The sequence below is a fragment of the Sciurus carolinensis genome, chromosome 9, assembly GCF_902686445.1.
Source record: "Sciurus carolinensis chromosome 9, mSciCar1.2, whole genome shotgun sequence".
Classification (NCBI taxonomy): Eukaryota; Metazoa; Chordata; class Mammalia; order Rodentia; family Sciuridae; genus Sciurus; species Sciurus carolinensis.
In genome coordinates, this window is record NC_062221.1 from 1681497 (window position 1) to 1706512 (window position 25016).

The window sequence follows — 25016 nt, forward strand, 5'->3', positions numbered from 1 at the left end:
CTTGTGTGTGTCTGAGGAGCTCCGCGGTGTCATCCCTCCCAGAGAGTCACACTGGACGCAGGAAGGTATGTCACTGGGGGGCAACTTTGGTCCCTCTGTGGTGGTGTCCGGTCGAGTGCTCTGCCCAGAGTTACTGAGCACGGCTCTGCCAACAGGCAGTCGGGGTAGTTGGTACAGTCCATCTTGTTGCTCACCAGACCTTCGCCTGGCCTTCAGCGTCCGCCCACGTCACTCCTGCCTGAATCCACTGTCGCTGTGGGAGTAGCAGAATGGGGAACTTCAAACTTACTATTTCCTGCCTTGGTATTCTACTTTGAGATCTTTCCCTTCTTCCCCATCCGCCTGTCTTTCCCTAGGTTATTTTTCATTTTAGTATTAATATTGATTACGTGTTCTTCACGCTGGGGCTTGAACCCAGGCCCTTGCACAGGTGTGGTGAGTGCGGGAGTCCTGAGCCACGTCCCGCCCAGCCCTGAGACAGGGTGTCCCTGAGCTGCCCAGGCAGTCCTTGACTTTGTGGTCCTCCTGGCTCTGCCTCCCTGGCAGCTGGGATTATAGGCCTGTGCCAGAGTGCCAGCTGTTGCGTTGTAAATATGAGGCCTAATGTTTGACCCTTGGCTTCTGAAAGATAACGTCTAGGAAAACTTTGAATTCTTCCTGCAACCTTGCTCAGCGTTGTGTTGTGTATGGCATCCATTAGATTGAATTTGGTGATTTTAAACATCTCTTTCTACTAGGTGTGTCATAACATCATGGAATATAAAAAATAGCAGGCTTACTCTTTTCCTTCTGTATACGACAAGCATCCTGTTGGTGTTTGGCCAGAAAATCAAAAGATGAACCGTGTTTCTGTAAAATATGTCATACTGAGTGTCTGAAATGTTTTATGCTGACCTGGCAAATTCTTAGTCTTTCTTTTCTTTCTAATTTAAAACCAGGACTTCTCATGCTGTGATGCTCTTGTTTGCAGCAGGATTGTGTGACGTTCTAGTGGAAATAACTCTCATGTAATTACACCTTCTCAGACATTTCATGCAAATTAATGGACGGGCACTTGACTAATGATTATAGGGAATCCAGTAATTAGAGAATTAAAACTTCTTTGGCTACCAAATGGTTGCATAATGCCTCTGTTAACAGAAAAGCAAACTAAATTGAGGAGGACTTGAGCTGTTCTTAACTGCGTGACAGCAGGCTATTTCACATCGTTAGCCTTTTAAATTTTGATTGAGGCATGTATACAAATAATCTTATGAAATACATATGATACATGGCTTATAAATAATCTGTTTAACCTATGTATTTAATTCCTGTATTTCCCTGCATATTGAAATGTCTGTTTATTCATACTGGTATGCACCTGCCACCCTGAGACTGAGTCTTACTTTTCTAAAGTGTCAACCTTAGCTTGGGGGCACATATCCTTAAAAAATAGTGAAGACTTCAACTGAAAACCCAGAGTGAGTGACGCCTGCAGTTAAGCAGATATAACAGGCTCTCTTCTAGTGGTCTTTCCCTCTGACCTTTCACCCACCTGTTATCAAATCTCATTCTGGTTGACTTATAATTCAGGAAATGCATAAAATATTTATTAAGGGTATGAAATTAGTTTATTCTTAGAGAGTCATGCTTCATTAAGCACAGATGGATGTCAGCATCATGTGCCTAAAATGTTCTAGTTATTTTTTTCGTGTGTGCAGTAAACAAGGTTGATTCTGTTAGGAAGCTGTCTTTATAGGAAAGGGGTAGAAATGATCTTTAAGACTCTTATGGATTGAGCAAGTTGTTCAGAGCATGGCATCTGATTTTTCCCTCATGCTCACAGGAAAGTAATTTCAGAGAAACAGAAACCTTCACTCATAGTACTTTTAGTAGATGGTAAAATCCACAGTAGATCTTTGTGAGGTTCTTTTTTTCAGTCCAAGACTTTAATGCTATCTTGATAAGCACAGGTCTTATTTTTATATTTTGAGCAGTATATTGCAGTCTAACACAATTACAGTACAAATGTAAAAATATCGTAAGTGTGTGATTCTTAAGATGGGTAAGGAAATGTAAAGCATTCTTAAAAGTCTAAATGCCCACACCTGGATCACTGGACTTCAGGATCAGGCTTATGGGGTAGTTGGCAGCCCCGGACATAGGCAGCTTTGCGGTGCATCGTCTGTGCGCTCTAAAGTCCATGAACGCAGTCCAGCCGCTTTGCAGTCAGTCCTTGGGGCTCTGCGTGGCCACCCACTCACAGTTTCAAACATGGTGCTGCAGAGGACGTTTCGAGATCTCTTCTACTCTTTTGTTGGTCTTGCAATAAAAGAATAGGAGTCTATGCTAAACCCGCATCTTGTTTGCAACAGCAGCAGTGCGAAGCCTCAGCCGCATAACAGAAACACGTACTCCCTTCTGTCTGGGGGTTGCTCCCAGGTTTAGCATCTGCACTGGGCGTCCCTTTACTCATGATGAGCATCTGAGCAGCCCCGGCGCCTGCTGCTGCCCGTGTTCGGCCCTGGGTCCCTTCCTCTGCCTGGGGAGGTGTGGGCAGCGGTGGCAGGCTGACTCCCTGGGGGCTCTGGTCCTGTCCTCTCGAGGGATGGGTGAAGGCACCGAGCACACCCTCCCAACTTGTGAACTGCTCTCTGCGGCCGTGCACCGTTGACGTGGCCGCTCAGTCATGCAGGAGGGCTGGGCGTACCAATGCTCCCTGCCCCCGGAGGCGGCTGGGCACAGCGCTGCCCCTGGAGAAGGGCGCACATGGGCTCCTGGCTCCAGGCAGGAGCGGCCCAGGGCTGTGTTGGCTTCTGGGACTGCTACCGGGAGCAGTCGGGTGCCTTGCCTCTGGAGGTGGAAGCCCGAGACCGCCATGTCACCAGGGTTGCTCCTGAGCACGTGAGCGGAGCCTACCGTGCTGCTCCCGTATCCCTAGTGGCCCACTGCCACCTCCGACCTCCATGGCTCTGCCTGGCCTGCACCTGTGTCCAGGGTCGTCTCTTCAGAGGGACACTGTTTGCCCTGGCCTACACCCCACTATATGCCTCTTTCTAACTCCCTCATCTCTATAAAGACCAAGGAGTACTGAGGTACTGAGGGTTGGACTGCATCATATCGTTTTGGAGGACACAGTTCCACCTGTGACAAGGGTCACAGAGAGGTTGGGAAGCCTTGATGGAGGGGTGGATGGTAGTGGCCTCGAGGCAGCTGGTCTGAGTGTCGCTCTGGCTCCTTCTCTTGGTCCCTGTTGGTAGCCTCCCCGAGTGGCCCTGCCTCCTCTTGAGACCCTCTCAAGTAATGCTGGGGATCAACCCCCGGGCCTTACACGTGCTGGTCAAGCACCCTGAGCTGCGTCCCCAGCCCTGCACTGCCTCTCAAAGCCCCCACAGACCACCATCCATGTGCCAGAACTCAAAAACACCTGTGCACACACATTGGGAGCTTCCAGGCACCCAGGTACTTCCTGGGCTCTGCAAGAGTCTGAGTTGCTCTATTTGAAGCAGGCTTTTAAAGAACCGAGAGAGGCAGCTAAGTATTTATTGAATAAGTCCAATATTTATCCACCGTGTACCCAGACATTTTAATCAACTTAGACATTTTTACAACCAACCATTTGAAATCTATAATTATTTCCAAACATTTGAAAGCTGCTGTTTCCAATTAAGGGTAGATTGAAGGGGCGGGACAGACAGGGACGTGGTGGCTAATGGGTGCTATGTCAGACCAGAATGGCAAATTCTGATCATCAAGCCACCTGGTAAAGGTGAGCTGACAATGATCTTTGAACCGCTGCGGCACCTCTGGAGTGTGGCCTTCCTGCATCAGGACTTGTCATCAAGGCCAGCTAAGGGAGAGGGGCTCCTGAACGGGTGGGGCACACCCGCTCTTCCCGGGACGCGCCAGGGTGTGGAGGAACATCAACAGGCACGCTCTGGGCAGGGCACTGTGTCTTCAAGTACGGGAGGTGCCTTCCCGGCCCGCTGACCCAGGGTGTCACCGTGTTCCTCAGCCGCTGGCTCTGGCCCTCATTTCTGTCCTTTCTGCTGTTGCAATTGCAGTTCCCCCGGCCGGGCTTGCAGCAGACCCAGCAGCAGCAGCAGACGGCAGCCCTGGTGCGTCAGCTCCAGAAGCAGCTTTCTAGTGAGTCCTCATCCGCATGGACAGTGCCCGTCCTTTGTGAGCTCAGAGGGCCTTTCTAGTGAGTCTGCATGGACGGTGCCTGTCCTTTGTGAGCTCAGAGGGCCTTTCTAATGAGTCCTCATCCACATGGACAGTGCCTTCGTGAGCTCAGAGGGTCTTTCTAGTGAGTCCTGGTCTGCATGGACAATACCCATCCTTCCTGAGTTCAGAGGGAGACACTTTGGGTGGGCCAGTTCCCGGAACCCCAAGGCCTGGCCTTGGCGGGCATGGGATTCTCATGTGGAGCTGGCCCCTCTGCTGAGTTCAGTGGTACTGCTCGGGTCCTCCCGAGGGGCTGCCAGGGATGGGATGTCCCATGGGAGGTGGTCTGATACCGCACCTGAGGCTGTGCCGAGAGCAGTAAGCGGAAAGCATTTCCTGCAGCCGGTTTTGACCTGTGGTATCTTGTGACTCTTTCTCTCATCAGGTAACCAGCCACAGCAAGGAGTGACTCCCTATGGGCACCCGTCACACTTCTGAGTTGGGAAGAGAACCTTCAGTTTTATGTTTGTACTGAAAAGTAGAAAATCAGATTTAGTGTGTCAGTCATCCTGAGAAATGTCCCTTTGGTCTTTGATTTCCTATATTTTATGCTACATTTCACGTGGAGATATTTAAACAGAAAGCAAAGGAGAGGTTGTGGTTTGCACTCAGCACTGGAGCAAGTTTATTAGCGGGTCTGTGGCTCACACGGGCCTACTCCAGGACGGTGGCAGCAGACCGTTTAAATTGGTGCTTTTTTTTTTTTTATTTCACTCTCATATTTGCAGAAAGAATGAATTATGGTGGGTTTAAATATTTATGTGTTTATTGGTGATGATTTTTTTTTTTTTTTTTTTTTTTGTGGCTGTTTTGAAACTGCTGGACCAACTACTGATGTGAAAGGCAGATCAGGTCTTGACAGGAAGCAACCCATTCAGTCTGCATTCACCTGATGGGCAACAGGACATTAATTTGCATCATTCTCATTTGAAATACTTGTAATTTCATAAGCACTTTATAAACTTTGTTCTTATTTGTGTAGGACTTTGCTTTGCTTTTGTTTTGGTCAAAGGTGCTGAAACATTGTTGCTTAGTGGACTTCTGCCATCCAGGCTTCTGCCAGAGCCTCTTGGAAGTTGCTGCAAGCAGCTTGTTTTCAGTGGTGAGAGCATTGACCAGAGTCTTCATGAAGGTACAACATGTAAACCCTGAACACCTGGAAGGAACACCATGGAATCATTCCCTGATTTACTGCCAGTTTTGGGAAAATATACAGATTTGGTCTCCAGAACATTATGCCAACTAGAGAAAAGAAAATCTCACAGCTGGCCCGAGATTCCACAGTGCTCAGACTTAACATGGTTTGTAGAGACTCTGGCCTCAAAGTCCAGAAGACTCTGGTTTTCCTAAAAGGTGTATTTGCTGTTAATTTTGTATGGTAAGTATTTGCTACTTTGAATTTAATTATTAATGTTGGTGTCAGTCTTGGTTGTGTAATGCATATACTGTATTTATAAATTGGTGCAAAAAGCACAAGTAAATTATACATTAAATTTATTATAAAGAAATAGTAACTATTTTAACTTTGTTCAAGTATGTGGTAATTTGCTCCTATTAGAGTAAAAAAATACAGTAAATTATTATCAGTTTGTGTAACTTAAGAGTATTCCATATAATATTTTTTTAGATTTAGATGCATAAAATTTTGAATGTGAAAATTGCAGGGCATTTTAAAAAACACATGTGGGGGATGTTTTCCCATGTTCTGTGTTAATTCATCTTTTGCCATATAATTTTACATGTAGTCAAGTGTACTGTGAATAGATTTGTCTAATGAACAGACCATGTAGAATGACTTTTTTAAAATGTAGCAAGTTCAACTTGAGTAGATAATTTCTTTTGCAAATCATTATATAAGTAATTTGTATCTAGGTGAGTTACTCAGTGCAAAGTTTGACTCATGCAAATGACCTCAAACACATGTCAGCTTCCTCTGCAACAGCAACATCTATGTGAACCGCTTTTGTACACTGTGAGAACATTCACTCCAGCCTGCCCACTCTGGGTTTACCCTGGGCTGGAACAGACTTTGCCAAAACATTAAAGACAATTCTTTTCACTAAAGTAACATCCCATCTGCTTTCCGAAGAAGTATCTTTACATTTCAGTTGGTTGTGTAGATCAGGTTTGTTCTCTCCAGAATCACACTCAGTTCACGAAGTTGTTATTTTTCTCTGGAGTAGTGGATATGTCTGGTGACTGAAGGGCAGAACCCCTGAAACGTGAATGTTGTGCCTAGTAAGCAAGTCCTGTCCTGTCTTTGGTCCTTGTTTTTAAGAATCATTGGTATTTTTAAATGCCAGTTTTCAGTTTGAACCATTCATATTTGTAGCTCAGTATTGCAAACAGAGCAATACTGTGTCAGGATCGAGTGTTGTAATTGCATAGCATTTGTATGCACTTTACATTTTGCAGAAGTTAATTTATTAATCATTTTGCACATGAAGGCTATGGGGAGCACCTTGTGGCCGTGTTCTTTAAGGTGAGGAAGCCAAGTCACGGCCAAGGCCCTCTAGTTCTGAAATGCTGTGGAAGACTTAGGAAAAACAAGAGCTGCTTTTCTGCTGTGTTATAAGGAAAGCAACTGGAATTTTATGTTAGTCACATTTAATTCTCTGTTCTGACATTTGTTTTCTTTTGTAGCAAATATGGTAGTTTACATTAAAGGGTTCACAAAGGAAAGCCCTGTGACAGAACCTTGTCATTTGCTTAGTAAGTGTCAGAGAGGAAACTAGACTAAGATAGAGACCCCAGCCTGTTCAAGACAAGACCTTGGAATCTAATGGAATTGGGTACCCCTATCAAAACGCCTGGATGTGAGGACCCCTTAGACACACCCACTTATGTCACAGACTTGTGCCTAATCAGGGACCTTCATCCTGTTACCCACCTGTCTTGGTCCAGAAGTAGAGGGAGATCACTGTACGGGTGGCCTTTGACCTCACCACCCACTAGGTACCGAGATTGACAGCAAGCGGGTGACCTCTGAGATGGAGCCAGCTGACATTGGATATGCTGAAAACACATTGAAGGGAGGCCATCCTCATGTCTCAAATGATTGGCAGGGCCAGCGTGTCTCAGTGGACTGAGCTGTCTGTACAAAATCCATGACTTACAATTCTAAAATAACAGGTATAAATGCTGGAGAAATTATACGGGAAAACCCCAGCCTCTAGAATTAGAAAAATGAATCATAATGTCCCCCAAATTAATTCAGGTTCAATTAAGCATGTAATACAAATACAGTGAATTACAAAAAGCAACATTTTTATAGGGTTGATCAAGTTTTTAATACAGTGAAATTTCATTACGTAAGAGATCCAGACTCCCAAACATTTTCCCACCGCATAAGGACTCATCACATGATGAAATGAATGTCTGAGAGGCAGATTCTGCCTCGGAGAACCTCCCTTTAACAGCTCCGAACCAGGAGTGCCCGAGCTAGATCCTAGTTAGAGGAGCTTCGCTGTATTTGTAAAAACCTTTATAATGGACAGATTTGGACAAAGATATAATCAGCGCCCTTTTCACATTGTATGGTGTGTGGATGTCAAGTTGCTTTTTACATGTGGAGAAATTAGCCTGCATTTATTTTTAAATGCAGTTAAGACGTTTTTGTACTCCCCATCAATGAGAATCTTCATCGCAAACAAATGATAAAGTCATCATCCAAATAGTTCAGTGCTGTTTTCTGTAGGTTTAGCAAAATATTTAAACCAACGACAAACTCGGTACATCAAGATGGTAAATGTGCATAAGGACTGCAGATGAATCTGTTCCACCTACCGGCCCGAGCACCATGCTTGTAACACTGATAGAAGATGCCTCTAGGCAACTGGTGGTAAAAGGAAAATCAGTCCCTTCTTTACTGAAAAATTCAGGTGCATTAGCCATTTGTTATTTTATAGTGGATCGTTTTCTCTTAATGTTTGTTGTTATTTGTTGGCAAAATAAAAGTGCCTTAAGTTAAAAGTTTGTGTTGAGATCCATTAAAGAAATCAGTATCAGTTCATACTGCATTAATTTATGTCTTTTTTTGCATGTCCATTGTAAATTTAATATTGTAAATGTATCCAAGTTCATTTACATGCCTATGGCTGCCTTTGATTAAACTTCTTCCAAAAAATAAATTCTGTGCTGACGTCGACTTTGTTCAGTGTTATTTTCCTTTCCTGTCAGATTACTTGAACGTAAGTTGCTGCATAATCACTACCAAGTGCGTTCCTTGCTGTGCACCTGTAGAGCCCAGAGTCCGAGGTCTGGGGATTCTCAAGGACTAGGGTGCCTTGTGGGTGAAGCCCTTCTCTTGCCCTTGAGAGGGGGGAGTGGTCCGGCGTGTCCCAGGTGACTTCCGGCTTGGGGACGCCCAGGGCCACACAGTGGAGCTGGAAGGCCACTCCTGTCCTGGTGAGGATGCTGCTGGGTGGGCGACTTGTGATTCGGGGAGGGTAGGCCACGATGCTCACTGGAACCGTGATCAGTGCCTGGCCAACGCTGTTTTGCGCCTGACAGACGTAATTCCCTCTGTCCTGGGCTGTTGCAGCTTTGATGGCCAAGGTGCCGTTTTCGTGCAGGGTGTACCTGCCGTTGCCCTGAGGCCTGTCCAGCACAGAGCCACTCGGCGTGGTCCATTTGATGTGTGGCTTCGGGATCCCATCAGACACACAGTGCAGCCACAAAGAGTCCCCAGCCGCGCTGCTTACCGTCCGCGGAGCATAGGTCAGGATGACCGGTGTCTGCCCAACCTCCAGAACGACCAGTTTCTCGATGTAGCCCACTTGGTTCCTGGCTGCACACCGGTACCTGCCCGCATCCTGCCGAGTTGTTTTGCGGAAGAGGAGGGAGCCATTGCTGGCGATCAGGTGCCGAGAGTCGGGCCGCCCCGGCGATAGCCGGGTGCCGTTGGGCAGCATCCAGATGATCTCGGGCGGCGGGTTGCCGTCGGCCGAGCAGTTGAGCGCGGCGGGCCGGCCGAGCGGGGCAGCCACCCTCTGGTTGGAGGGGCTCCGGAAGGTGGGCCTGCGCAGCAGGTCGCGCACGGCCAGCCGCACCAGCAGCTCGCTCTCCCCGCCGGCGTTGCGCGCCACGCAGGTGAAGTCGGCCGCGTCCGAGGGCCTGGCGTTGCGGATCTCCAGGGTGCCGTTGGCGTGCACGGCCACCCTGCCCCCGCGGTAGGGGGCCGCGAGCTCCACGCCGTCGGGCATGAGCCAGCGGACGCGCGGCGGCGGCTGGCCCTCGGCGCGGCAGTGCAGCAGCTTCCTGGAGTGCCTCAGGGCCGTGGCGCTCACCACCGTCCTGCGGGCCGCCACGCCGTTGATGCGCGGAGGCCGCGAGGCCACCTCCACCGCGTAGGCCCGGGCGTCGCCGCCGCTGGGGTTCCGCGCCACGCACACGTACTCCCCCGAGTCGCGCGTCCGCACCTCGCGGACCCACAGGGACCCGTTGGCGTGGAAGGCGTACCGGCCGCTGGAGGAGGAGACCGTGTGGCCCGAGGGGAGCAGCCAGAACATCCTTGGCCTGGGCTCCCCCACGACCTCACAGTCCAGGACGGCCGTGTCCCCGGCGGCCACCCTGACGCTGGCCGGGGAGCCCCGCGTGATGCGCGGGGCGGCGGTGAGGACGGTGAGGCGGACCCGCATCTCGTCCCTCCCCAGCGTGTTCTGCGCGTGGCAGGTGTAGTCTCCCTCCTCCGCCACCCCGACCGCGCCCACGTGCAGGGTCCCGTTGTCGAAGAGCCTGTACCTCCCGGTCCTGGGGCCGCCGTCCTCCGCTAGCCCGGCCTGGTCTATGCGCCTCCCGTCGGGCAGACTCCAGGAGATGGCAGGCTGCGGGGAGCCCGAGGCCTTGCAGTCCACCCGGAAGTCCTTCCCCTGGCGCACTTGCCTGGCGAGGTGCTGCTTGCCGTTGATCCTGGCGGGCGTCAGCCTCAGGCTGACGTGCATCAGGCTCAGGTCGTCTCCCGCGCCGTTCCTGGCCACACACACGTAGTCACCACCGTCTTCCTCTGTCACGGATCCAATAAGCAGGGATCCGTTTGGGTAGACGTGGATTCGGCTGCCCATTCTAAGAGAGCAGGGACAGAGTTGAGTGCGCAGCTAACAAGCAGTGGCAGTTTTTTTTTTTTTTAAGACTTTTTAAAATTTGACATAAACGTCGAACACATCTCTGGGCTACCACGTGAGGTATAAGTCACCTCGTGCAGGTGAGCTCCTCCCAAGCCTCGCAGACAGGACAACACAGACTGGACAGTGTCCAGCACGTTTCCTACGCAACACAGACCACTACGGCCGAGCTCATCACAGCGAGAACCTTCGCATGTAGGTGTGAGCCCAGGATTGGCTGTGGGACCTTTGACTCTGTTGCAATGAAAACTTAAACCAGGCCTAGCCGCCTTCTGTCTCAATCGTTTGCTGAAATTTGGACAGGTACAATTTAGTACAACCGGGTGGTGTTTTTCCCAGACTTCAAAAGACTCCTTTGTGTGGCGATTTTTTAAGACATTTTAATGGTGAGAAGAATGCTAGAAATATGATTCCTACCTACCGCATTCCCTCGCTATTTTACACTAACGTGTCCACAAAAATTGTTTTGTGATATATATATTAGTAAAGAAAAAAATTTTGTCCAAAGTTGTTACATTATTGCCTGGAGACGTTTTTGAAAAATTATTAGTAACGAAGCAATTACGGAATTGCTTGGTTAGAAGAAAGTTCTACTCTGTCATAAAGAGCATGCCAACATAAGGGCAGCTGGGGAATGACTGGCTTCAGGGTTGGGCTGATCTCCAGACAGCCCTGCAGGCCAGTCCACAGTCTGCCATTTCCACATTTCACCACCAGATGGCAGATGTTTCCTGGAAAAACAAAATCCCTTCTCAGAAAAAAACAAATTCCTCTTTGCTGATTATGATCTTGATTGTGTCCTTGATTGTGATCATGGACACTCATGGGGAACAATCGTGTATGTGTTTCTTACTTGGGGGGCAACATGGGCTAAGTAAGTAGATGAATTTGGAAAGTAAAGTAAGAACTAATTTTCATTTCACAGCATAGCCACCTGCCAAGTCAAACAATCTCAAGTCATTTACATTTCTGCAGTAAACGTGAGGTTTGGGGAGTTATGTATAGAGTGTTGCAAGAGGTGCTGGTGTTCATTTTGGTTGTTCAAGTGTGGAAGGGAGCTCTCTGGCATATAAACCAATATATGATCCCCACACTGAGTACATTAATAAAAAAGAACTGCCACGTGCTTTTTGTGGACTCTAAACTGTTTCAAGAGTACCCCCCACTGTCACTGCACAGCTGAAGGCTGATGGATTTGAGAGCTTGCCTCGGGTCTCAGAGGAACCTGTGTATGCCACTATGCAACACCTGCTATTGAAGGAGCCCTAATTCTTTCCAAAAGCGTTGAACTTGGTCACATTAAAACTTCCTGTGGAATTTCCTCATACCTGGGTAGCGGTCTCAGAATGATTGACTGAACTGGTGTGGGGTGTGCTCAAGGCATCAGGATTCTGCGAGTCTGCCAGATGACCGTCAGGAGCAGCAGTCTCAGAACCCCTGCCCCAGGGACGTTCTCCATGCAGCTCCCCCTTCACCTACAGCAGAACTTGGGCGGGTGGTGATTTGTGGTGCTTATTTCCTGGCTTCACCTTCCAGTAATCTGGCCAGGGACCAGGAACCTGTTGTTCAGCAAACTCCCCAGGTTACTTATGAACAACTGAGTTTGAGAAGCAGCCTTGAAATCATCTAAAGGGCTTTTAGGAACACAGATTGCTTGTTAAACCATCAGTGTTTCCGATTCGAAATATTCTCAGGCGATTCCAGTGCTACCAGTAGGGGCAGTGCCCCCAAATGTGGCAGTCTAGGGACTGTGACGTCTAAGAAGAGCCGTGCGTGACACGTAGCTGCTGCTTCTTTAAACTGGTATTTTTAGAGGATCTGGAAAGAAGTTCTTCCTGAGTTAAATAAAATTCTTGGTGAAGATGGATGCAAAACGGGCTCCACCATGGAGGGGACCAGGGCAACAGAGGAGCACGGTTGTGTGGAGAGCAGACGGAGCACGTTCTGAACGTGGGCAGGAAGTGACCGGAGCCCGCGGAGCAGCGACGGGGAGGTGGCCCAGGGGTGGCACCAGCAGCCTGCCGCTCTAGCCCGCTCCTGTGGCCCTGGCCAAGGGCTGCGCACGGCTCCCAATGGGCCGGTGAGCTTGGGGACCTGGCTGGTCTGGACTGGACCTGCTACCCTGGCCCCCAGAGCCACACTGTTGTGTCACCATCGCCAGATGCCATCCTGCCCGGGGACTGGCAGCCGGACTCCTGGTGCCGCAGGAAACCTAGGCTGAGGTGTGCTTCACGGGGCCAGAGGCGGCTCCCTCCGTGTCCTGCAGCCTCAGGACCAGTGGCTGCCACAGCCATAGAGCTGAGTTCCACCCTCGCTTGCCCTGTGGGAACTCGAGGTCTCCACCCAGCCCACAGCCTTGGGGCTGCAGCTCTTGGTGCGAAGTCCAAGCCTCACCTGCACTGTCCCATTCACATCCCGCGGCTCCAGGACACTATGCCAGAGGCCCTGCCCCATGCCCACTGAACTCACTGTGGGAACGAGGAACAACCATCTTCCCAGCCCCAGGATGGTGGCTGTCAGGGCAAAATGCCCAGGCATTGCCCAAGCTCGGCTCTGGGACCAAGGGAAGGTCCCATCCAGTCCTGCAGCGCCAGGACTGTGGCTCCCAATGCCACAAGGCTTGCCCCATGTGACCTGGAGAGATTTCCGTCCACATCCTGCAGGGCTGCAGCACCACCTTGCTCACCCTGTGGGAAGGTCTCCGGCACAGCCCACAGCCTTGGACCACAGCTGCTGGTACCAGAAGCCTTGGCACTGCTTTGCCTGCCCCTTGGAACTGGGAGAAGGTATCCTCTGGAACTCGCAGTTCCATGGAGGCAGTTGACAGTGCTCTGAACCCCAGCGCCAACTGCCACTGCTCCAGGGGACGTAGGGAAGATCCCCGTGTGTTCCAGAATCCCCAGCATCACTGGGCTCATCCCATGGGACCTGGAGACGTTCCCATCCCGCTGCTGATGCCACAGGCCTAGGCACCTGAGTATCCTGGGAAAGACCTTCACATCCTGCGGCTTAGGAAACATGACTATGGTGCTGTAGCCCTTGGCATCACCAGTGCTTGCCCTGAAGGACCTGGGGACAGTCCTTACGTCACACACTACCAAGACTTTTACAGCTGCCACCAAAATCCCCAGAGCATCAATACTTGACTCTGGAGGCTGAGCACAGCACCTTCGGAAGCAGCTATCCACTGTGAAGTCAGGGCTGCCTTCCTGAACTGCCACAGTCTAGACAGCCGAGACACTCAGATGCCGCCATCAAATATGAACACATCACACAGACTACCCTTCAAGCTCCTGTCACTAAAACCAGAGAACCTACCCAACTGACATCCTACATCCCATCTGAATGAAGACACTTCCCTACAAAAGCTACCTAAGAACTCACCGTATTAAGACTTAGAAAAGAACAAACCCTAATATGGTGAAAGGAAAAAAATAAGGTTGGAGGGGCTGGAGATATAGCTCAGTCGGTAGAGTGCTTGCCTTGCAAGCACAAGGCCCTGGGTTCGATCCCCAGCACACACACACAAAAAATAAATAAATAAATAAAAATAAGGTTGGAGCATAAATTAAAAAGTACAAAAGATCAATGAAACAAAGAGATGGCTTATTGAAAGAATAAATAAAATAGACACACTTTTACCTAATCAAGAAAAAGAGAAGACCCAAATAAAGTCATCATAAATGAAAAAGGAGATGTTACATCTGATGATGCTACAGAAATAGGAAGGACTATGAGAAACTACTATGAATCAAAAAACCAGAAAACCTTGAATTAATGGATAAATTCCCACAGCCTACCAAAGTAGAATTAAAAAAAATAGAAAATATGAACAGAGTGGGAAATGAGATTGAAGCAATAATTAAATCTCCCATTAAAAAAAAAAAAGTCTAGAACCTGATGGCTTTACTCCTGAACTGTACAAAACATTTAAACCACAATTCTTCTTAAACAGTATTAAAAAAATTGAAATGGAACTCTTTTTACAAGGCCACCATTACCTTATACTTAAATCAGGCAAAAATATATTAAAAAGGAAACTATATCCCCATATCCTTGATGAATGTAGATGTAAAAATTCTCAAATATCTGCAGATCAAATTCAATAGCACATAAGAAAGATTATATACTATGATTAAGTGGGATTCATCCCAGGGATGCAAAGATGGCTCAGTATAATGCAAATCAATACATGTTACAAAACACATCAGATAAAAGGACAAAAACCATTTCATTTCAATAGATGTAGGTATAGCATTTGATAAAATTCAATGTTCATGATAAACACTCTCAACAAATGAAGTATAGAAGAAATATAACCAAAAATACTAAAATCAATGTATGAAAAACCAACCTTCAATATCATACTGAATGGGAAACAGTGAAAGCATGCCCTCTAAGATCTGGAGCAAGGCATGGATGTTCACTTTTACCATGCTTAGTAAGAACAGTTAGGCAAGGGAAATATAAAGGGCATCCACATTAGAAAATAAATGTATCCACATTTACAGATGGCATTATTTTATACATAGAAAAACCTAAAGACTCCATGAAAAAGCTGTTAGAATTGATAGTGAATTTCTAGGATACAAAAATCAACATAGAAAAGAGTAGAATTTTTTTATATACCAATAATTAACTTCCTGAAAAGGGCAATCAAAGCAATCCCACTCATAATAGCTAAAAAAAAAAAAAAAAAATTATAAAAAACCTTAAGCAAGAAGGCAAAAGCTATCTACAATGAAGGTTATAGGACACTGACAAGAGAAATTATAAAGGACACAAATGGAAAGACAGCCTTTTCATGGAATGGAAAACTCAGTATTGTTAAAATGACCTTATTACCCAAAGAGATGTATAGAGTCAACATAAGCAAAGGGATGTATAGAGTCAATATAATCTCTATCAAAATAACAATGACTTTCTTCACAGAAAAAAAAAAATTCTAGGGACTATGGATGTAGCTTAGTGGTATAGCACTTGCCTAGCATGCATAAGGCATTGAATTCAATCCCCAGTACTGAAAAAAATTTTCCTGAAATTTATATGGAATCTGGAACCACAAAGGATCAAGAATAGCTAAAATGATTCTGAGGGAGGAGGAAAAATTTTAAAAAGAAAAACAACATTAAAAAAAAGTCAGAAGCATAACAATACCTGATTTCAAAACTTATTACAAAGCTATGATTTGGATATCAGGTTTCATGTCCATGGTTTGAATACCTCATGTGTTGAAGGCTGCTCACCCAGAGAGCAGTGTTCAGATTTGGGAAGTAATTTATCACTGTGACCAAGACATCTGACCAGAACAACTTAGAAAAGGAAAAGTTGATTTGGGCTCACAACGTCAGAGGTCTCAGTTCACAGCACCCCATGGTGGAAGGAAAACTGTTCACCTCATGTTGTCCAGGAAGCCCAGAGAAAGAGTACAAGGGACTGCAGGAAGGTGAATCTGTTCAGGGCACACCCCCAGTGACCCCTCCGTCCAGCCACGCCCCCTAGGCCTACAGTTACCATCCAGTTAGTCCATTCAAACCAGGATGGACTGATTAGGTTACAGCTTTTGTAATCTAATCACTTCACTGCCTACATTAACACTGAATATACAAACCATAACATTTCACTCCTGTCTCCCCAAAACTCATGTTCCTCTCACAATGCAAAGTACATCAGGTCCATCTACAAGAGTCCCCATAGTCCTAACAGTTCCAGCATTGCCCCAAAGTTCAAGCCAAAGTCTCCTTTCAGACACAAAACTCTTTGTTGTGAGTCTCTGTAAAAACCAAAAGCAAGTTACATATATACAGTATACAAAGGCACAAAGTAAACATTCCCATTCCAAAAGGGAGGAATCTGGGGCATAGAAAGAAGAGATAAGACTGCAGCAAGACAAGCACAGCTCGACAAGCAAGTCCTGTAGTCCCACACCCAGCATCTGCAGTGCGTGGCAGCGAGATGTGATTTCCACGGCGGTGGCAGCCCTGCTCCTTTTGCCTTGCTAGTTGCAGCCCTCGTGACCTCTTGGCATGCCTCTCTCCAGGGCCAGCGGTTTCCTTAGCAGATGATCTACATTTCTGGGATCTCTTAATCCTGGGGTTCTCCACTGCAGCTTTGGCTTCACCTTTACAATGTCACACTTCTCCCTCAAGGGCTGCCCACAGGGATTCTCGCCCTGCTATACTTTCCATGGTCTCTCAGGCATTCCTTTGAAGTTTCAGAGGAAGACTTCAGGACGCCCGAACTCTAGCACCCTGCATTCCTGCAGAACCAGGACTCCACGGACAATGCCAAGGTCTGCCACCAGCTTAAGCAGTAGCCAGGCTTCCTTGGACCATGGCTGCAGCAACCTGAGTGCCTGGGTGGCTGAGCATGCTGAAACAACTCCCTAAACCCCAAGGCCTCTGAACACGTTTCACATCTACACCCTTGAGCCTACAGTGAGCACTGTCTTGCTGACTCCTAAGATCCCCTGAAGTCATCTTTCCTATTGTCTCTGCTCAAGGCACTTAGCATCTCTTTAGTGACTGAAATCTTAATCACAACTTCATTGACCCCAGTTTTACATTCAATTTCCTGGTGGAACTGCAAGTTCTTAAAATTCTTCTGCTCTGCTTTCTGCTTCTGATTCTTGCAGTAATCTTGGCTAAAAGCTTCCAGCAATATCTGTCACTGCCTGAATGCTGTGCTGCCTTGAAATTTCCTCTGCCTGATTTATTAGTCCATCACCTTTAAATTTGGCCTCACACAAAATCTCAGGGAATGGGAGAAATGTAGACAAGTTCTTTGCCAGCATGTAACATGAATGACCTCTAGTCCAATTCCAAAAGAATCCCCATCTCCCTCTGAAACCCCATGAGCACAGTCTTTACTGTCCACACTCCCATCTACACTCTGTTCTTCTGAATTCCCACTAGAATTACCCATTATGCTTCACACACAGCATTCTAAGAGTTCTCTTGCCTATATCTCCAACATTTTCCAAACTCTGCAAACCCATTCCAAAGGCTTCTGAACCAGAGGGTCAAGTCAGCAATAGTAACAGCCCTGCTTCTTGGTACCAATTTCTCTGTTGTTCCACTTTTTACCACTGTGACAAAAATACCTGACCAGAATGACTTGGAGGAGGAAAAGTTTATTTGGGCTTTTAGTTTCACAGGTTCAGTCCATGGTCAACCAACTCCATCACCTTAGGCCTAATGTGAGGAAGAACATCATGGCGGTAGAGCACCTGGTCACTGAGAGCATACCCTGGGAGGGTTCATCTTTCCTGAGGCCCCTTCCCTTTCTTTCTCTGCTACCCAGCCACCATGAGTTGAGAAGCTTTCCTCTGCCGCTACACTTCTGCCATGATATTCTGCCTCACCTTGGGCCCAAAGTAATAGAGTTGGCTGATCATGAACTGAGAACTCTGAAACCATGAATCCAAAATAAACTTTTCTTCCTGAAGTTGATCTTGTTGGGTATTTTTGTCACAACAATGACAAGCTGTCTGATATTTGAAGACTCTGACCTCATCGTGGATTAATTGATAGTTGAATGGGCTATGTAGGCAGGTATGTGGTTGGCAGAAGGTCACTGCAGACATAGTCTGGAAGAATTTTTCCCCTTCTGTGCTCATGTCCTCTCTCCCAGCTTCCTGAAAGCCTCAAGCTGAGTAACTTCCTTTCCTCACACTCTTCCACCATGATGTTCTGCATCTCATTAGGCCCAAAGCAATGGAATCAACTGACTGTGGACTGAAAACTGAAACTGATCCAAAGTAAACCTTTCCTCCTCTAAGTTGTTTATGTCAGGTATTTTGTCACAGAAACAAAAACCTACCAACAGATACAGTGCCCAAAACAGCACAGCAGTGGCATAAAAACAGACATATAACCCAATGGAACAGAATAGAGAACAAAGAAATTAACACGTTTATGCAGCCAATTGATTTCTGACAAAGGTGCCAAGAACATACAGTAGACCAGAGACCCTACATCTTATAGAAGAAAAAGTAGGTCCAAATCTTCAACTTGTTGGCTTAGGATCAGACTTCCTTAACAGGACTCCCATAGCACAAGAAATAAAAGCAAGAATCAACAACTGGGATAGATTCAAACTAAAAAGCTTTCTCTCAGCAAAGGAAACTATCAGAAATGTGAAGAGAGAGCCTACAGAGTGGGAGAATATCTTTGCCAACCATACCTCAGATAGAGCGCTAATTTCCAGAATCTATAAAGAACTCAAAAAACTCTACATGAAGAATACAAATAATCCAATCAACAAATGGGCTAAGGAAATGAACAGACACTTCACAGAAGATGTACAAGTAATCAACAGATATATGAAAAAATGTTCAACATCCCTAGTAATAAGGGAAATGCAAATCAAAACTACCCTAAGATTTCATCTCACCCAATTAGAATGGCGATTATCAAGAACACAAGCAACAATAGGTGTTGGCGAGGATGTGGTGAAAAAGGAACACTCATACATTGCTGCTGGGGTTGCAAATTATTGCAGCCACTCTGGAAAGCAGTGTGGAGATTCCTCAGAAAGCTTGGAATGGAAACACCATTTGACCCAGCTATCCCACTCCTTGGCCTATACCCAAAGGACTTAAAATCAGCATACTACAGAGATACAGCCACATCAATGTTCATTGCTGCTCAATTCACCATAGCCAGATTGTGGAACCAACCTAGATGCCCTTCAGTTGATGAATGGATAAAGAAACTGTGGCATATATATACAATGGATTATTACTCCACAATGAAGAATGATAAAATTATGGCATTTGTAGGCAAATGGATGAAATTGGAGAATATCATGCTAAGTGAGATAAGCCAATCTCAAAAAACTAAAGGACGAATGATCTCGCTGATAAGCGGATGAGGACATATAATGGGGAGTGGGAGGGGTTAGCATTAGGTTTAGGGTTAGGTTTAGGGTTAGGGATAAGGAGAGCAGTAAGAATGAAGGAAAGAAGGACTGTATAGAGGGAAAAGAGGGGTGGGAGAGGTGGGGGGGAAGGAAAAAAAAATAAACATCATTGCCCTATGTAAACGTATGATTACACAAATGGTATGCCTTGACTCTATGTACAAAAGGGAAACAACATGTATCCCATTTGTATACAATAATAAAAAAAAAAGTAAAAAAAAAAAAAAACATACAGTAGAGGAAAGACAGTCTCGTCAATACAATGTGCTTTCAAAATTGAATATACATATGCAGAAGGGTGAAAATGGATTCACTCCTTTTACGATACATGAAAACCAATTCATAATGAATCAAAGATCTAAATGGCAAACCTGCAGCTAGGGAATTACTACAGGAAAACACTGAGGACACACTGCCAGGTTTTGCTCTAGATAGTATGTGTGTGTGTGTATGTGTGTGTGTGTGTGTGTGTGTGTGTGTAACTCAAAAGACACAGGCAACAAAAGTAAAAAATAAACAAATGGGATAACATGGAACTCCCAACCTTCTGCAAAGGAAGTAACCAGATTGAACAGACAACCCACAGAACAAGGGGAAAGCTTTTCCAGCGATTCATCAAACAAGGGATTGCTATTCAGAATATATAAGAAACTCAAAAAATGCAAAAAAAACAAAATCCAATTGAAAATGGGCTAATGATCTACATGGACTCTTCTCAAAGGAAGACATAAAATAGCCAACAAGTGTATGAAAAATGCCCAGTAGCTTTAGCCCAAGGAAGTGGAAATCAACACTACACAAGCTATGGTCTTATACTCTTATTAGAATGGCTGTCTTCAAAAACAAAAAGTAACAAACGCTGAAGAGGACGTGGAGAAAGGGGAACTCTTGGACACTTGGTGGAAATGCAAAATTGGACAGCCATTAGGGAAAATGGAATGGAAATCCTTAAGAAGCCTAGAGAAGTACTGTACCCCCGCCATCCCTCTGTGGGGTGCACATCCAAAGGAGATGAAATCGTTACCCCAAAAGCGCCTGCATTCCCAGGTTCGCCGCAGCTCTCTCCAGAGCAGCACAATGTGAGACCATCCAGAAGCCCATCCACAGGCAAACGGATCCAGACAGTGCGGGGTACATTCACCACGGACTCAGTCATAACACGTCTGCCATTTACAGCCACGGGTGGAGGGAGGTCAGCGCACTAAGTGAAGAAGCTGGACACAGAAAGACACTGCCACACGTTTCCTCGCATTTGTGGAGCTGAGAAGTCAATTCAGCAGGGAAGGGAGCAGAGTGGTAGCCACAGAGTGGGAAGGGCCAGGCGAGGAGAATGGGAAGAGGCGCAAGAAGCAGCGCAGAGCCCGAGCCCAGGGAGCGCTTCTGTCTCCCGCACCCCCAGGGTTACTAATGGTCAAAACAGCCTGCTGTGATCTCAAGTGACTAGAAAGTCCAACATTCGCGACACAGGAACGATTCATGCTTGAAGAGACACACAACTCAACGCCTTGCTTGATCACACGTTTGCATGCATTGCATGTACTGGGTTTCCATGACGCACCCCCAAAGATGCCCAAAGATGATGTCTCGATAGAGAAACCAGACGACTAAAGATCATTTTTAAACACTAGCGCCAGCCCCTCGGCTTTCCAAAAAGTGCTCTGCAGATCGCCTGCGCGTGACTCGCCTGGGGATCCCTTTGTCTGTTTTTCTTGGGTCGTTCTTAAAGCGGAGGCTCCATAGCAGCAGTCTGGAGTGCAGCCTGACCTGAACGTGAACCCAGCCTGCTGCTCACGAGGAACACGGCGTCAGAGGGCAGAAGACAGTTCTGAGCTGCAGCGCAGGATGCAGTGACTGCACTGCAGTGAGGGCAGAGAGGCCTAGCAGTGCCCGTCTGTGGGCAGAAGGTGCTGGGTCCAGGCGTTATGGTTGGCGGGTGAGCAGCTTTGCTTCTTCGGCATGGTGGGCAGGCTTGCATCAGCACAGCTGGGATGGACGTCTCTCATTTTACCATCTGAACTCAAACCGCTGACCCTCACAAGCGGGAAGATAAGGGGATTTTTTTTTTTTTTTTTTTTTTGTAGAGGTGTTTGTTTTTTTATGCAACAGAAGTGCCCTTTTTCTATCTGATGACTATCTGGTGCATCTGAGTAAAAGATAACCTGGCCTTTTTGCATAGATTACTTGTAAAATAGTCATCGAAGTGTTCTGTTAGCAAAAAGCTCCATTTCATTATTAAAAACCAGAATGCAGGGCCTGCGCTGGGCCCAGGACAGGATCCGCAACCTTACATACTCTTGCCTTTTCCACAGTAAGAAAATTCCCATGTTCCACAAGTGTTTTCCCCAAACACTGCCTGATTTCTTTGCTGTTTCTCTCCTGACCAACCTTTATTCTGAGATGCTAGTAATGCATTTTGGAACACTCCCCAGACTTCCTTTGGACTTGCCCTTTAAGACATTGTGTTACATTTTCTCATAAGTCCAGATAAAAGATTTCCACTCTCAAAAATGGACCGAATGCCTCTCAAATGCCAGGTTCAGTCTGTATGGCCTAAATGTTGAACTTTATCTGTAATTCCCATCATAAGTATAAATGCAATGCATCCAACACTTCCTACACCAGATTGCACACAGAGAGTTGAACTTGCCTTCAAAATTATCAAGAATAATGACAATTGTTCTTATAAATGCAAATCATCCTTATGTGCTATAGAATTTATTTTAAATGCATTAATTTTAAAAAAGAGAAGGGTTATTTAACAGAGAAATGTTTACTATAACTTGAAGGCAAAAAGAGGGCTGATATTGTGAAATTAAATGCAAAAGCTGATAAGGCATTGGAAATGTGCGCATACACACACACACACACACACAAAGTGGATGGTAGATAACCAATATAAATATGTGCCTCTTAAAGTTCACATTTCATTGCTCAGCATTTTAAAATTTTAAACCTAAACTAATTTCAATTTAATACTTAGGTAATTTTGATGACTTATTTGAAACACTTGAGAATTAACATTTACTTTAAATTAAAATCAAAAATTCATTAATTATATTCAGTATCAACTTGTTTTGATACTAGGAAAAAATCTACAACTTCTACACTTGAGTATAAATTAATCTCTATTATTTATGACTTTTCCCGCATAGGTATTTTCTACTAATGAATATATATATATATATATATATATACATATATATATACATATATATATACATTTATAAATACCTATACATAAATACATATATATAAATATATATATATAATGTTCATCCCCCTCTTTTTCTGGCCCATTATGGAAAATCATTGCACAAAATCATGCAAGTGGCAAAAATTAACACATAAGCTATAATTATTCTTTTTCAAAAATAGGATTCAACCCTAGCAGGAAGGCAGCTATAAAGTGCATATTACTGTGCCTATGAAATAGAATAAACAAGTTGTGTGTATGTGTGTGTCTGTCTGTCTGACAGTGGACGGGCAGAGGTCCTTAATGCATACACCCTGTGAAAGTCAATGCTTGGACTTTCACAAAGTGCTTTGCAATTTCAGGGAGGAAGAAATGCTACTTCAGATTTTGAGCATCTGATAGGAGGTTCTGAGGAAGACAAAAATGCAGCTGAACCCCAAATGCCTCCAGTCCTCTCCTCTTTTGGACAGAGTACATCTACATAGTTAGCACCTTATAACTGCCGCAAGAATGAAGGCAAATGAGAACGCTATTCTGCTTTAACTACGTGAGCTCAGAATTTGTCCCTCAGACTTGTAAGAAAACGGGTTTTTATATTCAAATATAAAACAGCCCTGTCTGTGCGGAGCCTGTGCATTCTCCAAGATGTCTAGGACGTCTCTGATCACCTCTTCCTTTTCAGGAGGTCCTAGAGCTCAACAGATGAAGCAGACCACCCCCACCCCCAGCGGCTTTACCTGTGCCGCTGGTCCACGACAGCCTTGGATGGAAGCCTCCAGATAATTTTGGGTGTGGGCTCCCCAGCTGCTGAGCAGTTCAGTAGCAGTCTGTCCCCCCAGTTCACCTGGGTCCACTTCTGGGAGGCGACTTCTATCCTGGGGCTGGTCTCGTGCCCTTCCACTCTGAGCGTCACCACCCTCCTCTCCGAGCCTGCGGAGCTGGTGGCGATGCACTCGTAAGTGCCCCTGTCTGAGAGCGCGACCTTCCTTATGTGCAGAGTGCCGTTGGTGTGCAGGAACCATCTGGCGTGAGGGCCCTGCAGGGGCTTCACCTCAGTGCCGTCGGCGAGCACCCAGTGGACGCGGGGCTGAGGACTTCCCTCTGCAGTGCAGGGCAGCTCCAGGCTCTGACCCCAGCTCCCCACGAGGACTTGCCTCTTGGGCTCCAGGATGACAGGGGGCGCCGCCACGACTTGGATCCTAACTAGCCGGGAGTCCTGGCCGGCTGGGTTGCTGGCCACACACCTGTAAGAGCCACGGTCATAAATGCTCAGGTGGCGGATGACCAGCGTTCCATCCGGTGTTACCAGGGCCTGCCTCTTTCCCGTGGATGACTCGGAGACCACCGACTGGTTGGCGAGAATCCAGGAGACCGCAGGACGTGGCTGGCCTTCTGCCCTGCACTTCAGCTCCACCGTGCTCCCAGAGTGGACAGTGAGCTCCTCAGCTCGTCCCTCCAGGATCCTGGGTGGGTAGGAAACCACGGACAAGGTGACGTGAAGATGGTCTGTGCCATGTGGATTGGATGCTGAGCACAGGTACTGTCCACGGTCCTGAATGCTGACCCTCTGGATGGACAGAGTGCCATTGGGGAGCACCTGGAACCTGCTGTTCTGTGTCCCTGTAGACAATTCAAGTCCTGATGAGAAAGAAATTCAGAGCCACCTGTTATCAAGCTTCAGATAGCAAACATAAAACTATCTCTTATTAAGCTGCTGAGAATAAATAATTTTAAGTTAAAACTAGTCTTCAGATTGCTAGCTATTCCTCAACTTTTTTAAATTCACATATTTTAAAAGCCAGAAAGTTCCACCCAATGACCACTCTGCCATTTTCAGATCATGTTTTTGAGGGAGACCTGCTTTCAAAGTATTTAAAAAACGATTCTTAATTATTTTAAAACCTCCTAATGAACGATGCAAAGGTCAAATGAGGATATTTGTGGTTTCTGCGTTTTGAAGAAATGTGTAACTGGCGTTGCCTTTGGCGGTGTAACCCTGAAACGCAACTCTCTCTCCTGCTTCGTGATTAGGGATGACTAAGCACGAGGCAACCGTTTTCAGTACCTGATGAGACTCTGGTCCAGAGGACGGTGGGCGGGGGGTTCCCCGTGGCCACACAGGGGAGAAAGGCGTCCGAGTGGGCCGGAACGGTGAAGCTGGCAGCGTGACCCCCAACCATCCTGGGCTTCTCAAACACATTCCTCAATAAAGAGTCAGGCGGAAGGTGTCTGGAAGTTGTGAGCTTTTGACTTGCTTTCTTGTTCATCTTCTGTCCATCCCAGTTTGAAGCATCAGAGGTGGCCTCTGGCAAGCTCAGAGCGGGCACCTCGCTTGTGACTGGATTTGTGCCCTTTCCAGCAATTTCTGGATAGGACTTGGGCCCAAACTGGTGTTCTGCCCAGGGCAGAGGAGCCCTCCTGGAATCCTGTGACCCAACTGTTATCAGAGCCGGTGTAGGAGCAGGGCGTACCCAGCTGGGGTAGGTCAGGTGGGCTGTTCCAGCTGTGGGTTTGGCATCTGGCTGCTGGGGAGGAGCTGTGACCCCTGCTAACTGCTGTGGGTTAGCCAGGTG

The 25016-nt window shown here is 46.6% G+C and overlaps 2 protein-coding genes across 7 annotated transcripts in view; one reads left to right on the forward strand and one right to left on the reverse strand.

The window, feature by feature from the left end:
• The window catches only part of Med12l (mediator complex subunit 12L), a 257146-nt gene extending 248779 nt beyond the window's left edge, over window positions 1–8367 (forward strand). For 2 of the 6 annotated variants that reach the window (XM_047563898.1, XM_047563901.1), the window contains 3 exons: window positions 4044–4125; window positions 4592–4670; window positions 5050–5361. In XM_047563898.1, coding sequence (XP_047419854.1) covers window positions 4044–4125; window positions 4592–4644 — 135 coding nt within the window. In that variant the 3' untranslated portion in view covers window positions 4645–4670; window positions 5050–5361. Of the gene's footprint in view, window positions 1–4043; window positions 4126–4591; window positions 4941–5049 lie in introns of those variants that run through there. The other 4 variants (XM_047563899.1, XM_047563900.1, XM_047563897.1 and 1 more) reach the window with 4 other exon arrangements.
• On the reverse strand, window positions 3517–24086 carry Igsf10 (immunoglobulin superfamily member 10). Its single transcript, XM_047563903.1, has 2 exons — window positions 23181–24086; window positions 3517–10269 (listed from the first exon to the last, which is right to left on the reverse strand). The coding sequence occupies exon 2, from the start codon at window positions 10266–10268 to the stop codon at window positions 8382–8384; it is 1887 nt and encodes a 628-aa protein (XP_047419859.1). The 5' UTR covers window position 10269; window positions 23181–24086; the 3' UTR covers window positions 3517–8381.
• Between the last annotated feature and the right edge of the window lie 930 nt (window positions 24087–25016).